The 17,504-nt window shown below is 44.8% G+C and overlaps 1 protein-coding gene across 1 annotated transcript in view; it reads left to right on the top strand.

Annotated features, from left to right (window-relative positions):
- MUC2 (mucin 2, oligomeric mucus/gel-forming) overlaps positions 1-17,504 on the top strand; it is a 210,788-nt gene that overhangs the window by 163,811 nt on the left and 29,473 nt on the right. The window contains exons 47-52 of the mRNA XM_069625392.1: positions 1,176-1,359; positions 5,068-5,275; positions 10,479-10,657; positions 11,962-12,031; positions 15,692-15,804; positions 17,352-17,383. Coding sequence (XP_069481493.1) covers positions 1,176-1,359; positions 5,068-5,275; positions 10,479-10,657; positions 11,962-12,031; positions 15,692-15,804; positions 17,352-17,383 — 786 coding nt within the window. The remainder of the gene's footprint in view (positions 1-1,175; positions 1,360-5,067; positions 5,276-10,478; positions 10,658-11,961; positions 12,032-15,691; positions 15,805-17,351; positions 17,384-17,504) is intronic.

Below are 17,504 nucleotides of genomic sequence, written 5' to 3'. Positions count from 1 at the left end.
GTCACTTTGGCCCAATTTTCTAAAATTTCCTGACTTTCATCTTTTGGAGCTGGTATAAATTTCTCACCATGGAACTCAGATTCACTTTTGACCTAGACAGATTTGAGAAAGCCATGAATACCTTTATATTATCGACCTTTGGTTGGGTACACCTTTTCATTCCTGTATGGTTGTGTGCCCCTCTCTCATTGCGTTTCTGCCAGTGAGTGCCATGGATTCGAAAAGCACACAACATAATGCACACAACATAGCAAGAGAACAATTAAGCTTTTCCAGATCGAGGAACTATAACACACACCTTAAACTACAGCACAGTATTAAATATCCAGTAGGATTTAGGGAAGCAAATAACTATTAGAATAGAGAAGACAACAATAGGCAACAAGGGGATTAAGTAAAAGATGCTCAATGATTTGCAATGTATACAATGAAAAGATGGCCGCAAGAATCCCAGTTTTCTACCTGCTGCATTGTGCCTGATTAACAAAACCTAAAACTGGAGCTAATCTGTAGATCCTGGCAACATATCTGGGATGCACTTGAACAAATCCTTGTGAATCACATCGCATGTGAGCATCTCAACGATGCCCCAGGAATATGCATATGTACTGCATGTTTAGTCTCTGACAAACTGGTGAAAGGGAGCAGGTGCACACCAGAGAAGCTTGTGACATCTCCTTACTTTCCCAGTGCAAATCTCTGAAAATCAAGCCAATGGGTTCTGAAAGTCTGTATGCACCTTCCACCTAATTGTATCATCTTCTCCCCTTTCACACTCATTTGCGCAGGCTGATTGGTAGTTACTTTGTTACTTTTACAAAGAGTTTTGCCATGTCACCTCCACCCCCGGTTGGTAATTGAGGCGTTGAACTATGAAAACCTGGGGTGAAGGACCACCTGCCCAGTCCTTCTATTTCACTCTTCTGTTTAGGGTTTCTTTCAGTCTTATGTATGCACAATTATTTTTTTCATGTTTTCTCTTTTATTCACCCAACTAAATGTTTATGATGGAGCATTTTGTAATCATTATTTTAATTCACTGCAAACCTAAGAAAGGAATGATGGTGATCTTGTTGCGTCATGATGTCACTACCCACCGTTGTAGGGTAGGCTGGATTACAACTACATCAACGCAATGGGGTGATTTAACTAATCTTTTGATCCTGTCATTTCAGGTCCTTGTGAACAAGAAAGCTGTGGCTTTGCCGTACAAGAAGTATGGGGTGAAGATCTACCAGTCTGCCATTAACTATGTGGTGGAGATCCCGGAGCTGGAGGCCAACATCACCTACAACGGCTTGGCCTTCAGCATCAAACTTCCATTCAGACTCTTTGGGAACAACACTCAGGGACAGTGTGGTAAGACTGACCATATAGACTCTTGGCATTCACTTGTTCTTTACAGCCTGGCGACCCTGTCAATGTATCCTGCAGATTGATTTTAAGTGAGGACAGCATAGGCGAATCATAAATGGTGCAGTGTGCAAGGGCACATTCATTGTCATTGCTTCACGAGTTCTGGATCTGCTCCGGCCTTGCCTCCCTTGGTGGGGCCTGGTGCGCCATGCATGCTCACACCATGATTGCATGGGCTTTCCCCTGAATGCGGTCAGTGATGTGTCCAGTGAGTAAGCAGGCACACACATGTCCTCCACGTCCGAAGCAACTCCCCTGGTCCAGCAGGGGCCGACGTGTCAGAAATCCCCTTGGACCAGCTAAGACCTGAGTTTCTTTAGAGTTATCCTTGGGCCTTTCTCAGTCGCTAATACCCATGCCCGTTCATTAGGTGCCAACTGGGATAGCCACACTATGCATTGCCTGGCACCTCGAGTCCATTACGCATGCTTTGAGGGGCACAAAAATAACACTGCCTTTTCCAGGGCAAACACATTATTTAATTATTATATTAACATGTAGTTCCTTGATTTTGTATAGCAGCAATTGTGTAGCAAATTAAACATCTTCATTAAGAATATGAAACTATGAGCTATCGTCCCGGGAGGATAGCTCAGCGGCAATGTGCTCGCTTTGGACACAAGACGACATGAAGCAACACAGGTTCAATCCCCGGGTCGTGTGTAGAAACTTCTGGGTATTAAGCCTGTTATAAATATGCAACTAAGGCGTATTCCTGTAACAGCGCCTCGATGCCCCCGGGCTGTGTGAGCGCTTTAAAAATGCAAAATAAATTTAAAAAAATGTACATGTGAACAGTCAGGAACCCTGCAGTGAGCGCTGTTTTTTTAAACGACACCCTCCTAACCAGACGGCTAGGAGGATCTGTTAAAGTAAAGGCGACAGTGGTGGGGGTCACAGGTTAGTGGGGTGGTTCTCATGGGGTGTCTAGGCAATATTCGCCCAGAGGAGTAAAAACTCTGGAGGCGTCCCTGACTAGGAGTATAGAGACGACACAGCGCAGACTGGCAGTGACAAAGCTCTAATGTCCGTGTGTCTATATTTCTATATGAGGAAATTGACAAATAATTGCAGTTGCAACAATCATTGGCGGAGGAGGGATGGTGTCACTGTGGTTCTGTTGGCGGCTCCTGGAACTGATCATTCGTCTGCTGTGAAGGCTTTCTAGAAGGAGAGGTGACCTGTCACAGGCAAAGTGTCTGTTCATCGTCCTATCCCTCCCACCCCGAACCTTCCTTTCTGAGTACTGAGAGGCTAAGCTTGCAAAGTCTGATCTTTCCCCAAGTATCCTGCGGGGGATGTTGTTGGCCTATAGACCGGAACTGAAGCAATTGTTGCTAGTACGTGGGAAACGGTTTCCTAGTGGTACTGAGCAAAGAACATTAACCTGTTGGTTTGTCTCGCGGCTGTTTGTTGTTTTTAGCTGTAAGGGTATGCTTAGTATACACACTGCTGAAAGCTACTTAGCTGCTATATGAGTGTCCAAACCCAGGGCAAGTTTCTTATGGTGCAATTCTACCTTGAAAGAAGCCTCTGGTTGATTATTTCCTTCCCCTTAAACCCTTTGCTGTTCAGTCCAGGGATTTGTCACATATGCATTCTTGCCCCCTGCAGTTCCTCTCAGTGAGGAACATTGTCCTGGCTGCTATCACTTCTGCTCACAGTAAGAATGAGCCAGAGGTGCTTTCTGTGGCCTCTCTTTTATTTTGCATCTTCACATGAGTTGGTAGCTTTGAGTAAGACTCTCCTTTCTACCCCCTTCCTTCAAAGACAGAGGGGAGGTTTCATCTTCTTGATGTAAAGAGGGGGCTCAGATACTGTGTAGTTTTGTCCAAAACATACCATGTTGACAAGAATCTGCATATTTAATTAACTGGTTCTCAGAAGGTCTCGTGCAGAAGGAACGTGATGTAGCAGCTAGGGCTGGACTGCCCCTTTTGTGGTGGAACCAAGCCTGATTTGCATAATGGCTGGACAGGCTGAAGAACGATGATCTGGAGGGTTGCCCAGACCTATGCAATAGGTTAAGATGAATTCGAAACCTTCCAGCCATCACCTCTTGAGTTTTGTCTAAGAAGGGCTTAGCCATGACTAGCCTGGCCATCCTTCAGTAGATGATCGCGTGCAATCGCGTGCATCGTGACATCAGTGAACAATGGGGTTCCTGATGGGATCGAAACACATTCGACTGCCGATATTACTGCTTCTTCCACCTTGCAAAGGTGCATTCATTTGCTGGACATCTGCAGTCAGGCTTCTCTGCTTACTTTTGTCAAGCATTATTGCCAAACTCTTTGCCTGGGGAGGTTATCTGTTTTCGTGCTGTCAATCTTGCTCATCAAATGTACCAGTTCCTTGTGATCGATTAGCCAGCATCCTGCATTATGGCCCTATTTTGGGAGTCTTTCAAAGGATAAGTGCACTGTGTTAGGAAATTATCCATTACACGAGGTCACAAACATTCATTAAAGTTCTTTCTGATCCCACAGATTCCTAACCTCCCACCTATCACTAAAGTATTAGTAATATTGCTTACTCACAACCTATGAGGTTCATATGCTATCCGCTGCCACTGGATGAGGTTTGGTAGGTGTATATATATCCATGAAGCCCATTAACCTAGCCCTATGCAGCTGGTGGATGTTAATACATTGGCAGATGCAGACTACACATTGAGCTGTTTCACAAGAGGAGGAATCTATGGCAGGAAGATTGTATCCACCAGAAATAACTTTGCCAAAGGAATGCAATTTCTTTTTTTAAAACTATACAGATGACTCTCCCTTTTGGATCCAGATAGACCGTGGGAACTTCATGCCTGCAGATCAGTGCAGACGTTTCTTGATGGACATCGGCAAATGACTAGTGGTCAACACGTCAAAACGCACCGTAGGCAAAATGGAGTCTCCCATTTTTGGGAATACTACCTCCCACCTCCGCAGCTGTCCAGTTTTTGGGCTGAAACTCCAGGAACCAATCCTTCCTGTGTGCCCACTGTGTGAAAGATTGGTTTCCTCTTTGATGACCAATGATCCCTGACGTAGCAAGTCAACGCTCTTATGAAATCCTGGGTATTAAATTGTTTGTCTACATACCCCTTCCTAAAGAGGTTGCAGGATTTATCACATCACTACTTGACGATGGGAAAGATTTCTATTTGCAAAGGTTTGCTTAGAAGACAGCAATGGTGTCCAGATGCCAGGGGGAATATAGCTACGCATGTTGGTATTGTTGCTCTGATTGGCTGTAGGAGGCGGTTACAGTTACGTTTCATTCCTAACTTGGCCGTTTATTACACAACCAGATCCCAACATCAGGCTATATTGGCTCCACATCGACCTCACCAGAAACTAAGATCTTCATCCTACTTTTGAGTTCAGGTTCCATCACAAAAGGTGCAACCAACAGGGGAAGTCATTGTCCGTTTCTCCCACCAGATGTTGGGGCCAGTGGCCGCTGCAGCAGCGCTCAGCTGAAAACCACCTCGACTTCCAGAAGGGTGTAAATAATGGCTCTTTGCAGAGGCTTAATTGTGCAGCAACTCTTGTTAAGTCACTTTAGTTTTGCCATCTGCTCTTTACAATGCCCTAACACAGCAAGGCGTAACACACATTGGATGATGATATTACATGCTCCTTCATTGTATTCCAGGCACGTGCACCAACAGTCAGGCAGATGACTGCATGTTACCAAGTGGGGAAATAATTGGCAACTGCGAGATAATGGCGGATTCCTGGATTGTTCAAGACCCCACAAAGCCACACTGCCGTACTCAACCGGTCATCACACCACCACCTGCGCTCCCGACCACTGCTGCTCCCTGCAAGCATTCACCTCTCTGTGACCTCATCAACGCTGGGTAAATATGCAACTTACAAGAGTTATTACATATTACTTATTCGGCGAGGGGTTAAGCACTGTGTTGGGGGTCCCTACCGGAATGAATACTTAAAACACAAATTAATTGTACAGCATCCAGTCCTGTTCCTCAGGTTACACGTACTTTACAAACTTAGACCATGTACAATCAGTGCCAACATGTATTTACACTTCTCACTTTCCCAACAAGAAAATGCACCCTCACACATAGAACCTCAAATCGCCATATACCCGTCACACGCAGCAGACAGAACTATCTTCACCCCGTCACACACCTCTAAACAGAGACATCACCACCCTAAAGAATACCCAAAGATCACCCCTCAGGCTTCTGATCACATTCCCACCCACACATAATGCCTACATCAAAGAACACAACATGCTCCATAACACACGTGACCCCTAACTCATCCTTCGTAACAACCTTCAGTCACATGACCATCCGATCCTGCCCTTACAGGCACACACACGTCCAGTCCACACTGATTGCATGAGCAGCCATCACCTACATGCAATTATACCACTCTAGCACCAGAGGCCAACGGGAAAATCCCATTTCCAGTTCCATCACTACTGACACCTGGAATATAATGCAGAGCAGCTAGACCAACAGTGCAGAGGCCCTCACTCTGAACATGTGAAGTGCATGGCCATTCACCCTACCTCCATCCATGACCAGGCCACCAACAGGAAATGAACTCTGGGCAACTAATAACCTGCATCTCTTTGACACATTGAAAAAACTCTCTCAAAAGGCCTCTTTTTGCATTGAATGACTAATCAAATACAGGTGGCTAATGTTTTAGGTTGAAAACTCAATCACACCAGGGAAAGAAATCACACTCTGCTGTCAGTGACATGCTGCTAATGTGGAAGTTTGCAAAACCTGGCCCTCAAAGAGAAAAGGAACCCACTGACAATGTGCAACTATATTTATCAGAAGGTGTTGTGGAATATGGAATATTGATAACCTGAGCACTTTAGGCAACATATAAAATACTAGCTGGGGTACCCGGTGTTTACCAGGTCCTGATCGAGTGTTGTCTCATGTGACATGGAGGATGTTGCTCTTGTCCTCATGCCAGCAAGTCTTGCTTCAGTTTGCTCTGGCATCTCATTTGCCCAGGAGAAAGTTGCAATTGTCCTCTGGTCGGCAACTCGTGCTGCTGTTTGTTGTGTTTCAGAAGCTCTTGACATTGATTTTCGCTTTGCATCAGATGGAGCTTTACAAGTGATGTTCGTTTTGTGTGCAACATGTTTCAGTCACTCAATGGCTTCAGCACATTTGAGAAAATGTCCAAGAAAGATTGATTGTGCTCTGTTCTCGTGAATGAACTTAATAAACTGTAACCTTGCCATTTCCCATATTTGGAGTGGTGTGATAAAAAAAAAGATTTTTTAAAATTCCCTTTAAAAATGCTGTAATAAACAATTTGGAACTGTATACTGTAGTAATACATTTCAATGGAATAACCAATACATCGAACATTTTGCTTCAGACAATTTTCCAAATGTTGCCTCCTTCTAGTACCTAGTGTAGTGAATCCAGGTGAGCATCAGTAAATGAGGGTGTCTGCGGAGTGCATTGTTTGCATCCAAACATAGACTACAATCTTGCCCCAGACAAATGAGGAATCCATGCAAAAATTAGTAGACGTGGGTTCAACGGTGTGGATTTGTATAGCCGTCCAAGCATACACCCATGCATGCATTCAGCTTTATATATAAAGATTGACAAATCACATAGAAGGAAAACAAACACACTGACAAATCACAAATGTGTGTTGTGGACTGCTGCAAAAGCCAATCAGCCTCAGGAAATAAACACATACTGAAGATTCCAAACCAGGCATCCAGGAAGGTGGCAAAACCTGACCATCCTCAGGGAATCGAACCACACTAATCACACTCAGCTGAAGTTTGTAAAACAGAGCCACCTAGAGGGACCACAAGCAATATAACCTGCTGTTACCACATCCCAAGCTCTATGCACTGATACTGTCAGGAAACTGACCTAAGAGATGCCCTCCATACAACTGATCCTCTGGTAGAAGTTCCCATAATCACACATCACACATCTAAAATTTGACAAAGTACGAAACATCTTTATCTTAATTCTATCGAACCTGTGAATTTTTCAGCAGGCCCTATTTCCTCTTCAGTGGTCCAGGTTTATGGCACCATTTTTACCTGCATTTTATTAAACATCATTAAGACTTTATTAATGGAAGGCATGCTCTCATCTAGCCCTCACTTAAAAGAATAGCCAGCGGAGCCCAGTCATGTCTCCAGCTTAAGACCTATGGCCACTCTTTTATATACTCCTAAATCCTTAGAAACCTTTAGAGCTCGACACCAAAATGACTGGACCTCATTATGAGTTGGGTTGTAAATCTTATGATTTACCAACAAACTCGTTTACCATTACCACCATCCTGTCCCGTGGACTTGCCATGGGAGAACGAGTGGTGGTATGGCAGTGCAATTCCCCATGTTTTGAGTCAGTGAGACTCAGTGTGGATTGTAACCGAATTGCCATGAGCAGTAATTCTGCTGCAGTAATTCCAGTGATTTTTGGAGGTAAAGTGGAGGATTTGCCTCAGTCATTTTACGGGTGGTAGATCCTCTGGTTTGCCTTCAAAGCAACAGTACAAAGATGCGGTAATGAGGTGGTAAAGTGGTGGTAACAATTACTGCCACTTTACCATTTCTTAGTCCCGTCTCAACGTTGTCCTGTGGTTTTCTCCAATGCGCTCCACTTTCACATCTTCTCTTCATTCTAACCCCTGTTCACTGAGATCAGTACCAGTGAAAATGAAGCCAACAAAAATATAACCTGTGAAAAAGTCATGGTGAAAATACCTCCGCAGTGAAAAACTTGCCAAGCAAAATGTAGTCAATAAATGCAGGGGAAATGTAGCCAAAAATGTAGTGCTGCTAGGGTCATTGTTAGGGCTAAGGAGTCTTTAGTGGGCTTGTGCTTGCCTGGTATAGGGTTAGCTTTGGGGTTGGGATAAGGATAGAGGTAAGGGTAAAGAAGTTGGGGTTTGGTTAGTCGTTAGGGTAGATTAAGTGTCAGGATTAGTGTTAGGGACAAGGTTATTGTAAGGCTAAGGCTAATATAGTATTGGTTTGGGTAATTGATAAAGAAAGGGATAGGGAGGTTGGAGAGGGCATGTGATGTTGGCGTAGGATAGCAGTTAGGATAAACCTAATGGTTATGTTAAAGTAAGTATTAGGGAAAGTGGTAGAGCTGCGGTTAGGGTAAGGCTAAGGTTAGAATTAGAGTAAGGGTTTGGATTAGGGCAAGCAATATGTACTTTGTGGCAAGCTGATGATGGGTTTGAAGATACGGTCACTGTTCATTTTCTGTTCATTTTGGATTGAGTCACTTGCAAAAAAATGCTTTAGAATGCTGAAGGGTTTGTGTTTCAAGTTCAGGGTAGACTACTGGTTGTAATTCGATTTAGGGGAAGGTTTTTTGAATGGCGCGATGGTGATTGTGGAGGTTTTGTTAGAGGTGTGGGCCATATTTAGGGTTACAGACTTGTACTTTTGTCTATTCAAAAATTGCTTTTTTGGCTACCTTTTTGCTGGCAACGTTTTCACACTTTGGATTGCTTGCATTGAATGACTACATTTTTTAAAATGACTTTTTGTTGACTACATTTCCACATGGCTATGTTTTCCTGGGGACATTTTCACAGAGAGCCTAAAATACAAGTAGCCTGTCACCCCTACTCTGACAACGCACAGTTAAACATAGATCATTTTGGTTTCACTTCCCATTCTTAGACCCATGGCTACTATGTTGATGCCATAAAACCATCCCTGGACAAAAGCCAGGGGCAACTGCCAGAGCAAGATTGAATCTTATTCTTAAGCCTCTCAGCTTCCCAGACAAAATCTTCCCTCTTCTTTTCGTTCGACACTCATATCCACCCTCTTCCCAACTCTACATTCTGTACCGCCAAATCAACAAAGTAAGGCACACCAGCCTCTTCCAGCTAAGCAAACCTAAATGCAACCTTTCTTTTGTTCCTACAGACTTCACAGCGACTGTAGTAAGCGCTTTAAAGAATTCTCTAAAAGATTATGGAACCCCCTAGAAGGGACACTCCAGGTCCAAGCCATTGGTAAAAATTCTGAAAATGAGCTAGAAGATAGCAGCAGCAGGATTAGACCTGGATTTGTTCAAAAGAGACTAGTGGGGACATTATGGGTTTGCCGGTAACCCACCAGTAATTCTGACGGGTTACCGACAAACCCACCTTACCATTATCGCCGCCCAATAGCTCATATTAGTGGGATATCATGGGTGCCGGCAACTGTGGTAAATTCCCATTCCATGGACTCCATGGAATGGGTTTGCCGCAATCACCGCCACCGGTAGTGCTGGTGCCGGTGATTGCAGCAATTATCTGCCAGTAGAGGCCTGACCTCTGGCAGGTTAGGCTTGCCAGTAGTTTACTGTCCCTACCGGCAAACTCGGTTTGTGCAGGTCTGGTCAAAAATGCCAGATCCGGTCTTACTGGATTTTTTTCTGCAATTTTATCGGACCGGCACACTCCTAATGATGCTCTATATCTACACAGGCTGAGCTGCCTGACATTGTCATTCAGTTAACGAGAGATGCACTAATTTATGAGCGACCTTATCATCCTAACATCCAGTGTCATCACCACCTGCGGCCTCTCAGACCTGGAGGGAATGTAACCCTGACTGCTCCCCACTTCAGATGCTCCCTCCGAAGCAGCTGCTGATTCATCGTCTAGGGAGCGCAATAAAGGGATACATTCACATTGAACAGATCTATCCATTAGCCCCAAGAGGCCATGGAAATGGTGAGCTTTATAAAGAGATCTCACTTAACAAAACTGGACAGTGGTAACCCAGATTATGGACAGCACATCTATCTCCCTGGCTTCAGTGGCCATACACCCGCTCTACAGACAGAGGATCTATTCTTTGGGTTACGGACTAGCACACATGACGCGCGCGCAAACACACACATGCACACGTGCATTTGCAGGGCTACTCTTCACATTGTTGTTCTTTTTCGCACTTGCATCACAGCACAGGTAGTGCAGAGTTCTTACACCAGGAGTTGACATCTTTGGGTGTCCATGTGAACCATATTTAAAAACGTCTGCATCTAATCAGTGTCCTTCTTTGTACCTTAGATTGTTCCAGAAGTGTCATGGCGCTGTCCCTCCACAAGACTTTTTCCAGGCGTGCGTCTTTGACAGCTGCCACGTTCCTAACACCAACATCGAGTGCGCCAGTCTGCAGAACTACGCCCTGCTCTGCGCCGACCAGGGTATTTGTGTCGACTGGAGGAGCCAGGTGTTCCACAGCTGTCGTAAGTTACGCTTTGTCATATTTAACAAGCAATCAGGCAGGAACATTATGGACTTCACTTCACTCAGGCCTTGGAGGAACTTGCTGACATAGATATAGACAGAGGAAGACAAGTCTGTAAGGATACCGGGAGAATTTGCAACAATAGGGCACCGTTGAAAGGGTGGGTATTGGTGGGTTCGGAAAGAGTCATCTATCCGCGTGTCAGGCTGAATAACTTTATCTCTAGTCCTACCTTCATTTCAGTGATATTGACCTGACACATAGCTATAGTCACAGGACACGCTGAAGTACAGGTTACCTGATGGGCGCAAACTCCCTTGGTTCTTTTTAGGGATTGTTAGATCCAAATTTACGTACTTATTTGTTTCGTTCTGAAACCACTGGGATGTCAGATTTTAGCTAATGTATAGTTACAAGGAAATACCTGGAGTATGGGTACTTCCAAGAAGTTGTGATGGAAGAAGGATGCAAGCTAGCGGGGGCAAAGAATTAGCAAATGTCTCTACAACGAGGAAAGAAAGAGAAAGAAGTTAACAAAGAAAGAGAAAAAATGAAAGCAATAAAGAAATAAAGTAAGAAAGCAACAAAGGACAAATGTAAAGATGGCTGGAAAGGACGGAGAAATGTGTGTATTAGAGGGAAAGACTGCTAGAAGGGCAAATTGCATATGTTATATTATGCTATCTTGCATTTGTATAGCACCTCCTGCCATATGTGATAGTGTTGAAGCTCTGTGGGTGGGAGTCCCATCTGGGGAACACAGTCCAGAAGGCTAAAGGAAGGAGAATACTAGTGCATGCAGCAGTAGTGGCAAAGGGTAAGCTATTGTGTGGAAGGATGGAGGGAGCGAGAGCATAGATAGGAGGCTCAAGAGGTCTTCAGCGGGAAAAGACCAGGGTACAGCTGGACCGAATGTTTCGTGGGACTTAGCTTTAGGCTACGAGGCATGCAAATAGAAATAAGAGGTAATAAGGTGGAAAGTGGGTGGTGGGGGGTGAGGAGCAACGGGAGCTCGCACGGTGAAACCCTCCAAAATTCATTTTTTTGAAAGGGTGTTCTGTGTGAAAAGACCTCATTATTAAGGTCTCGGGATCTACGATCAAAAGATATACGGCCAATAAGAATCGGTCTTTTTCTCATGAGACCTTAATTTTGACATCTTTTCACATTTAACAGTTATGCCAGGAGTGTATTCCCTTTGTCGTCTTATATGTATGAGGTAGGCAGGCCATTGAATGCTGTCAGTGGAGGCTTTTAACACTGTGACTCGTTTCTAATACTTTTCTACTTTCTCTCTCACAGCAATAACATGCCCATCTCACAAAGTCTACAAGCCTTGTGGCCCGGCTGTCGAGGTGACCTGTCAAGACAGGTAAAAATCACTCTGAGAGCTGCTAATCCTTTTCCGCTAGGATTAGATCTCTGTGCATTGACACTCCTCATATCTTCAACTGTGGTTCATAATCAGAACTGTGTCCAGGGCCAAGGCGAGTCGACCTACGTAGCCAGTGGAGTAACTTTGCTGAAAATGTTGGGGGGGACATGCTATCTGAAGAAACGGTGCCCCAGTCAAATGAATGGGGACAAAATGGTGTTCCATGAAAGTTGTGGGGGACAAACACCCCTGCCCCCACCTAGAATTATGCCCATGTACGTAGCAGTACCATCCAGTCTGGTCTACAGAATCATCTGTGAGATATGCAAATAGCTTAAATAATTGTTCTTATATGCCAATTTGTCTCACATATAATTATTGTGAACATCCTGAAAAAGAGATTATATTATATTATCCAGTGTGTCGGCGATACAAGCACTGATTGTGTCATGGCTTCTACTAAGACATGGTGCAGGACTACAGTGGTCCCCTATAGGAGGTACTCAACGCAAATGGTGCCAATGCTGACTGTATTCAGTGGCTCTGATTAGTGGTGACAAGGATGTCCTCTCAGACTTTCAAAAGTTAATGGTCTTTGATTTGAGAAGATTGTTGAGGGTCCCAGGCTGTGGCCAATGGGAATAGTGATGGATGGCCGATTATCAGATTCATTGTGGCTGATGATGGAACTCTCTTTATTAAGCAAAATGGTAGCCTTGGAATGCAGCCAATGGGAAATTAACATAATACACCAGGAGATCCATGCCAGATTCATACCAGATTCATAGATATATAAAACAGATTCCTAGACACACAAAACACTATAAGTCTACAGGGCTGGACCGCGAAACACTTTTTAGAAGATTCCTAACTAAAAAATGTTAACATATGAGTAGGTCCAAACAAGATAAAACAAAGCAGTGAGGAGTCCACAGAATGAAACAGAACATCACCCTGTACAATTTTAGAAAACGAAACTCCTGACTCCGGATACTTGCTGCAATGTTCATTTATTGGTCCATTTTCTTCTCTGTGTCAGAACAGGATTTCTGAACATCAGCTGTTGTTCTTTTTTCTTCCTGTAAAGTATGTTCTTTTATTTTTTTTACTTTCTGGGGAATATTTTGGTGTCGGCTGTCTTCCCACACATTTCCCTCTTATGTGTGAATAGATTTCCTGAAGGCAAGTCTCTGCGGTTCCAGCGATACACCAATGGAGCTAGGTCGGGGTTGGAACAGGTGGGAAAGGAGCGGGGGCAGGGCAGTTGGGGGCAGACCGTGAATGGGGGCAGAGATGACAGGGAGGAAGGAGCAAGCACAAAATTAAGTAGGAGCAGGGGAGTGGAGAAAGCCGGTGAGTGGGGCAGGGTGGGGGAGAGCCAACAGGAGGAGAAGCGGGGTACCCTTCAAAAAAAGGGACCACCACGAAGGGTGGGATGAAGGGGGAGAGAAAGAGTGCGGGCCGGGGCTGCAGTCCTGATGAAGTAAAGGTCAGCGTCATGAAGGGGATTAGCTAGAGTCGCACACCAGCTTTTGTGGAAGTGATGTCCTGTCTTTTTTAAGGACGTCGTCTCGCTGGTAAGTCAGCAAACTTTAGTGGTCGTTTTGAGAGGCCCGTTCAGTGGTGTATGCAATGATGGCACAATGTCTGGCAGTTCCTTCCTCAGTCCAATACCTCCAGGATGAAGCTATGGGCCAGTAAGGAACATTAGGTATGGATTTAGTAAAACTTCATGCAGACTCTCCTCATCCTGAAGTGCCAAGGCAGCAAAGGTGTAACCTGTCCCCCCATTTCGACCTGATTTAAGGTCCAGAGGACTGTCCAGTACTGGGGAAATGGCGAGGAGGGACCATTTCCATACCAGACCCAAACCTCATGATAGGCTATCTGCTGAACCCGCTCCACCCCTCTTGAATTTGATGCCTTGCATGGGCACCGTGCTGGCTCCAGTGCATGCAGGGTTTGGCACCAATAGAATGTGATGTCTTGTGTATTGGGGAGGCAGTGACAGCAAAGGAAGAGGCAGATATCTGTTTCGACTTGAGCTCCCTAAGCACCTCGGCGAGAGACTGATCCTTAAAACTCAGAAAACTCTGAGAATTAAGCTTTAACTCCAATTGGCACTTGAGGCCAAGCCATGGTCCTAAACAAGCGCTCCACTGCTCGCACCCAACTGCCATGTCCCTCCTCTTTCCTGCCCTTTGCACCATCCAATCCCCTCCCTCAACAGCCTGAACGTCAACAACCTGGCGTGCTAATAGCAGTAATACCCCCAGAGGGCTTCAGTGGCCAGTAACATTGGAGGGGTCCAGCATTAAGTCACTCTCTTCGCTTGGTCCAATAACTTGAGCCGTGGGCCGTTAAGAACTGATGAAGCCTGTAGGAGGTTGTACAATTGTTTCATTAGTGCCTGGGGTGAGACGAGCAGCAATTCAGTTTGCCCAGAAGATAGGCTTGCATTCAGAGTAAGCTTTCTGCTGCTCCAGCTCGCTCTGCCAACTTCTCGTTTCTGTCTTACCCTTAAAAAAAAAGAACTACATCTAATTTTTATTTTCGTGCAACCTGGGCTACTCCTCTCCCACATCTGTACCTCGTCCGTCAGTTCCTCCAGTTTCCCTACAGGGAAATCAAAATGGGACTTTTGCTAGAGCCCCCTTTTTATTATTTCTTTATTGGCCATCTTGATTGTAGGTGTTTCAGAAAAAAGCTTTATATGCTCAGGGATCGTTTTGTTCTCAGAAAAGAAACATTCCATCCCCCAACATTATCCCAGGGTGGTAATTACATTAATGTCTGTACTGGTGGGCTTTACTTGGTGATTACCACCATCTACCCTCGTCTAAGGTCCTTGCCTCACTTGGGTCTATTAACTGGTGAGGCAGGCCATTGCCACCCTGCACAGCCTGTCTCTTTAGACATTATTGTCAAAGTAATGTTTCGTTCGTTTTAAGACTCTCATGCCCGGGTGACTTATCCTCCATTTTTAGAATGAATTCCATGCAGCAATAGAATTCCAATATTAGGTTCCAGCAAAGGCAGGTTCAGACATTCCTCCAATTTCCGCACCCTTGAACCTCTTACGATCTCTGAAGGAGCAGTGTTTATTGTCAATATGTTTCCAGACACTTAATAAGGTCAACTGCAGATAATAGCAACCTGGGGGCGTGTGAACCCGTTGAAGAGCTGTGTGCACGTAAACAGTAATGAGGTAGGGACTTAAGATTAAGCGTCATAAAATAATGATGTATCTGCCATTTGATGGGTTTTAACTATTTGGATCCCCTGTGGCAATTAGATTCAAGCAGTGGAGGGATAAGCAGAGATAGTTGACTCTGTACGTCTTGACCAAGGAAGACTGCGAATTCCCTGACGCGAGGTGTCTCTCCAACATGCACCAATGGAACCAAGACCTGGGACACCACCAAAAAGTCTTCCCCTCTCACCTGCAGACTCAGCACTATTGATGTCACCGTAAAGCCTCAGTGGCTACTAAAGTCTCTGCAAAGTGACCAACAAGATAGAAAGGACCCCTTTCTGGAGCCACACCCATACAGCACTCCATTGAGAAGAAGAGGCACCATTTGCTGATGTTCTATGTAAAAAGAAACATTTATTCGTCACTGTCTGGACTGTTGTAATGTGCGATTGTTCTTACAGAGCTGATGGCACTGAAGTGGTACAGTCTAATGGACTTCGGCTAGAAGGCTGCTTCTGCCCCGATGGCACCATGCCCCATGGGCCCGGCTTCGATATCTGCGTGAAGACATGTGGTAAGTTTGGTTGATCAATAGCCCTGGAGTGATTGCAATTTGGGTTGGGAATAGTTCCAAATAATTCTGCAGTAATGCATGTGATAGAGCTATCAAACATGCAGGGAGTGGGCTCATTAGAGCTCTTCTTCAAAGGACAGGGCCCCTGCCCTTTTAGCTGCAATACAAATTTTTGATATTTTTAAGAACATTTCTGCCGTAAAAAGGTTGGTGAAATGCTTTTAAAGAAGCAGAAAATGGAGGTACTTCTCCAATCTAGCAATCTAGAGTAAAGCCCTCCACGTGTGGATAGACTAATGTTGCAGAAGGGCGCTTCACATCTCAGATCTTGAAATGATGAATGTCTTTGGCTGTACATATTATGCAAGTGCATGCATTAGGTGGACATTTTGTCCTTCTGGTTAGTCTGATCTTGCGGTAGAGCATAGGCAGAGCCATCCCTCCTTCCACAGATCTTATGGGTGTCATTAAGAACAGACTTGCATGAGGCATTAGATAAGTCTCGGGAGGATAGCTCAGGGGCAATGGCTGGCCTTGGAAGTAAAACGATGAGGGGCAACACAGGTTCGATCCCCGGGTCCGCGCTTAGAAACCTATGGGTATTAAGCGCGTTATAAATAACCAATTATAATTATAATAATTATAAAAGAGCTATCCAACGGAGTACATGTGGTTTTGAAAATAGCCTGATGCCTCAAGACAAAAGGACATAGAGGGGAAAGAATTCTGTAGTAGTGCCACCAATCAGCTTGTACCGGAGGGGTATATCTCAAGTTGCAAAGATCTGATGGGGTAGCATAAGGCAGCAGAGCTATCACACAGAGCGGTATCAAGTAATAATATCGCCATATATATGGTCGCCGTAAATAATATTGCCGGGAAAATGTTGTGGCAATATTATTTGGGTGACCATATATATGGGGACAGGGGCAAAAAAAAAAGAAAAAAAAAGTTTGGGGGTTGCGGGGGTGTCCCCCGCATCTTCCATGCAATAATGTCGCCACAAAAAACGCCCATTGTTCGGCGATATTTTTGCAAGGCGAGATTTTTGTGGCAACATTACATGGTACCCACAGAGCCTGACAAGAAGATGCGGCAGAACGATCGCGATCACTAACGTTATACAGATCTTTGCAGGGTGATGCAGCAGAGTCATATGTCAGGCCATACGCATCCTAACGGGGAGGATCCGCAGATAGCCCTCGGGTTACAAGCAGAGCTATCTTTCAATGCACACAGATCTTGCAGTGGCAGGAAGATGCAGCAGAGCTATCCCTCAGATTACAGACAGAAGTAGCAGAGTTATAACTCAGGGTACAGAAATGTTACTGGCACACACATGGGTCAGGGCAGGTGTATCCTGGGCTACAAGGAGTGCATAAGTGCATGGATTTGACAACAGTGCCATGTCCATAATTGCACAGATCACATAGATGAATGCATTGTGTGACAGACATTTACAGTAAGTGGTTTTGGCTGGTGCCCAGAGGTTGACTCAGTAATGATAGCTCTCGTGCTTTACACAGTGTCTTCTTCCTTTTTTACAGGATGTGCTGGACCAGACAATGTACCGAGGAAGGTATGTTCCAACATTTGAGTACCAGTGACCGTACTAAATCCTATATTATCTTTTCTTTCAGTAGATGGGGCGCGCATAAATAGTGCAAACTCAGGCCAATGTGGCATTGGTTAGGCACTTG

Source organism: Ambystoma mexicanum, chromosome 11 (assembly GCF_040938575.1).
Source record: "Ambystoma mexicanum isolate Mex_15411 chromosome 11, UKY_AmexF1_1, whole genome shotgun sequence".
NCBI lineage: Eukaryota > Metazoa > Chordata > Amphibia > Caudata > Ambystomatidae > Ambystoma > Ambystoma mexicanum.
The sequence above is the reverse complement of the archived record's forward strand: the minus strand, read 5'-3'. Positions and strand labels throughout refer to the sequence as shown.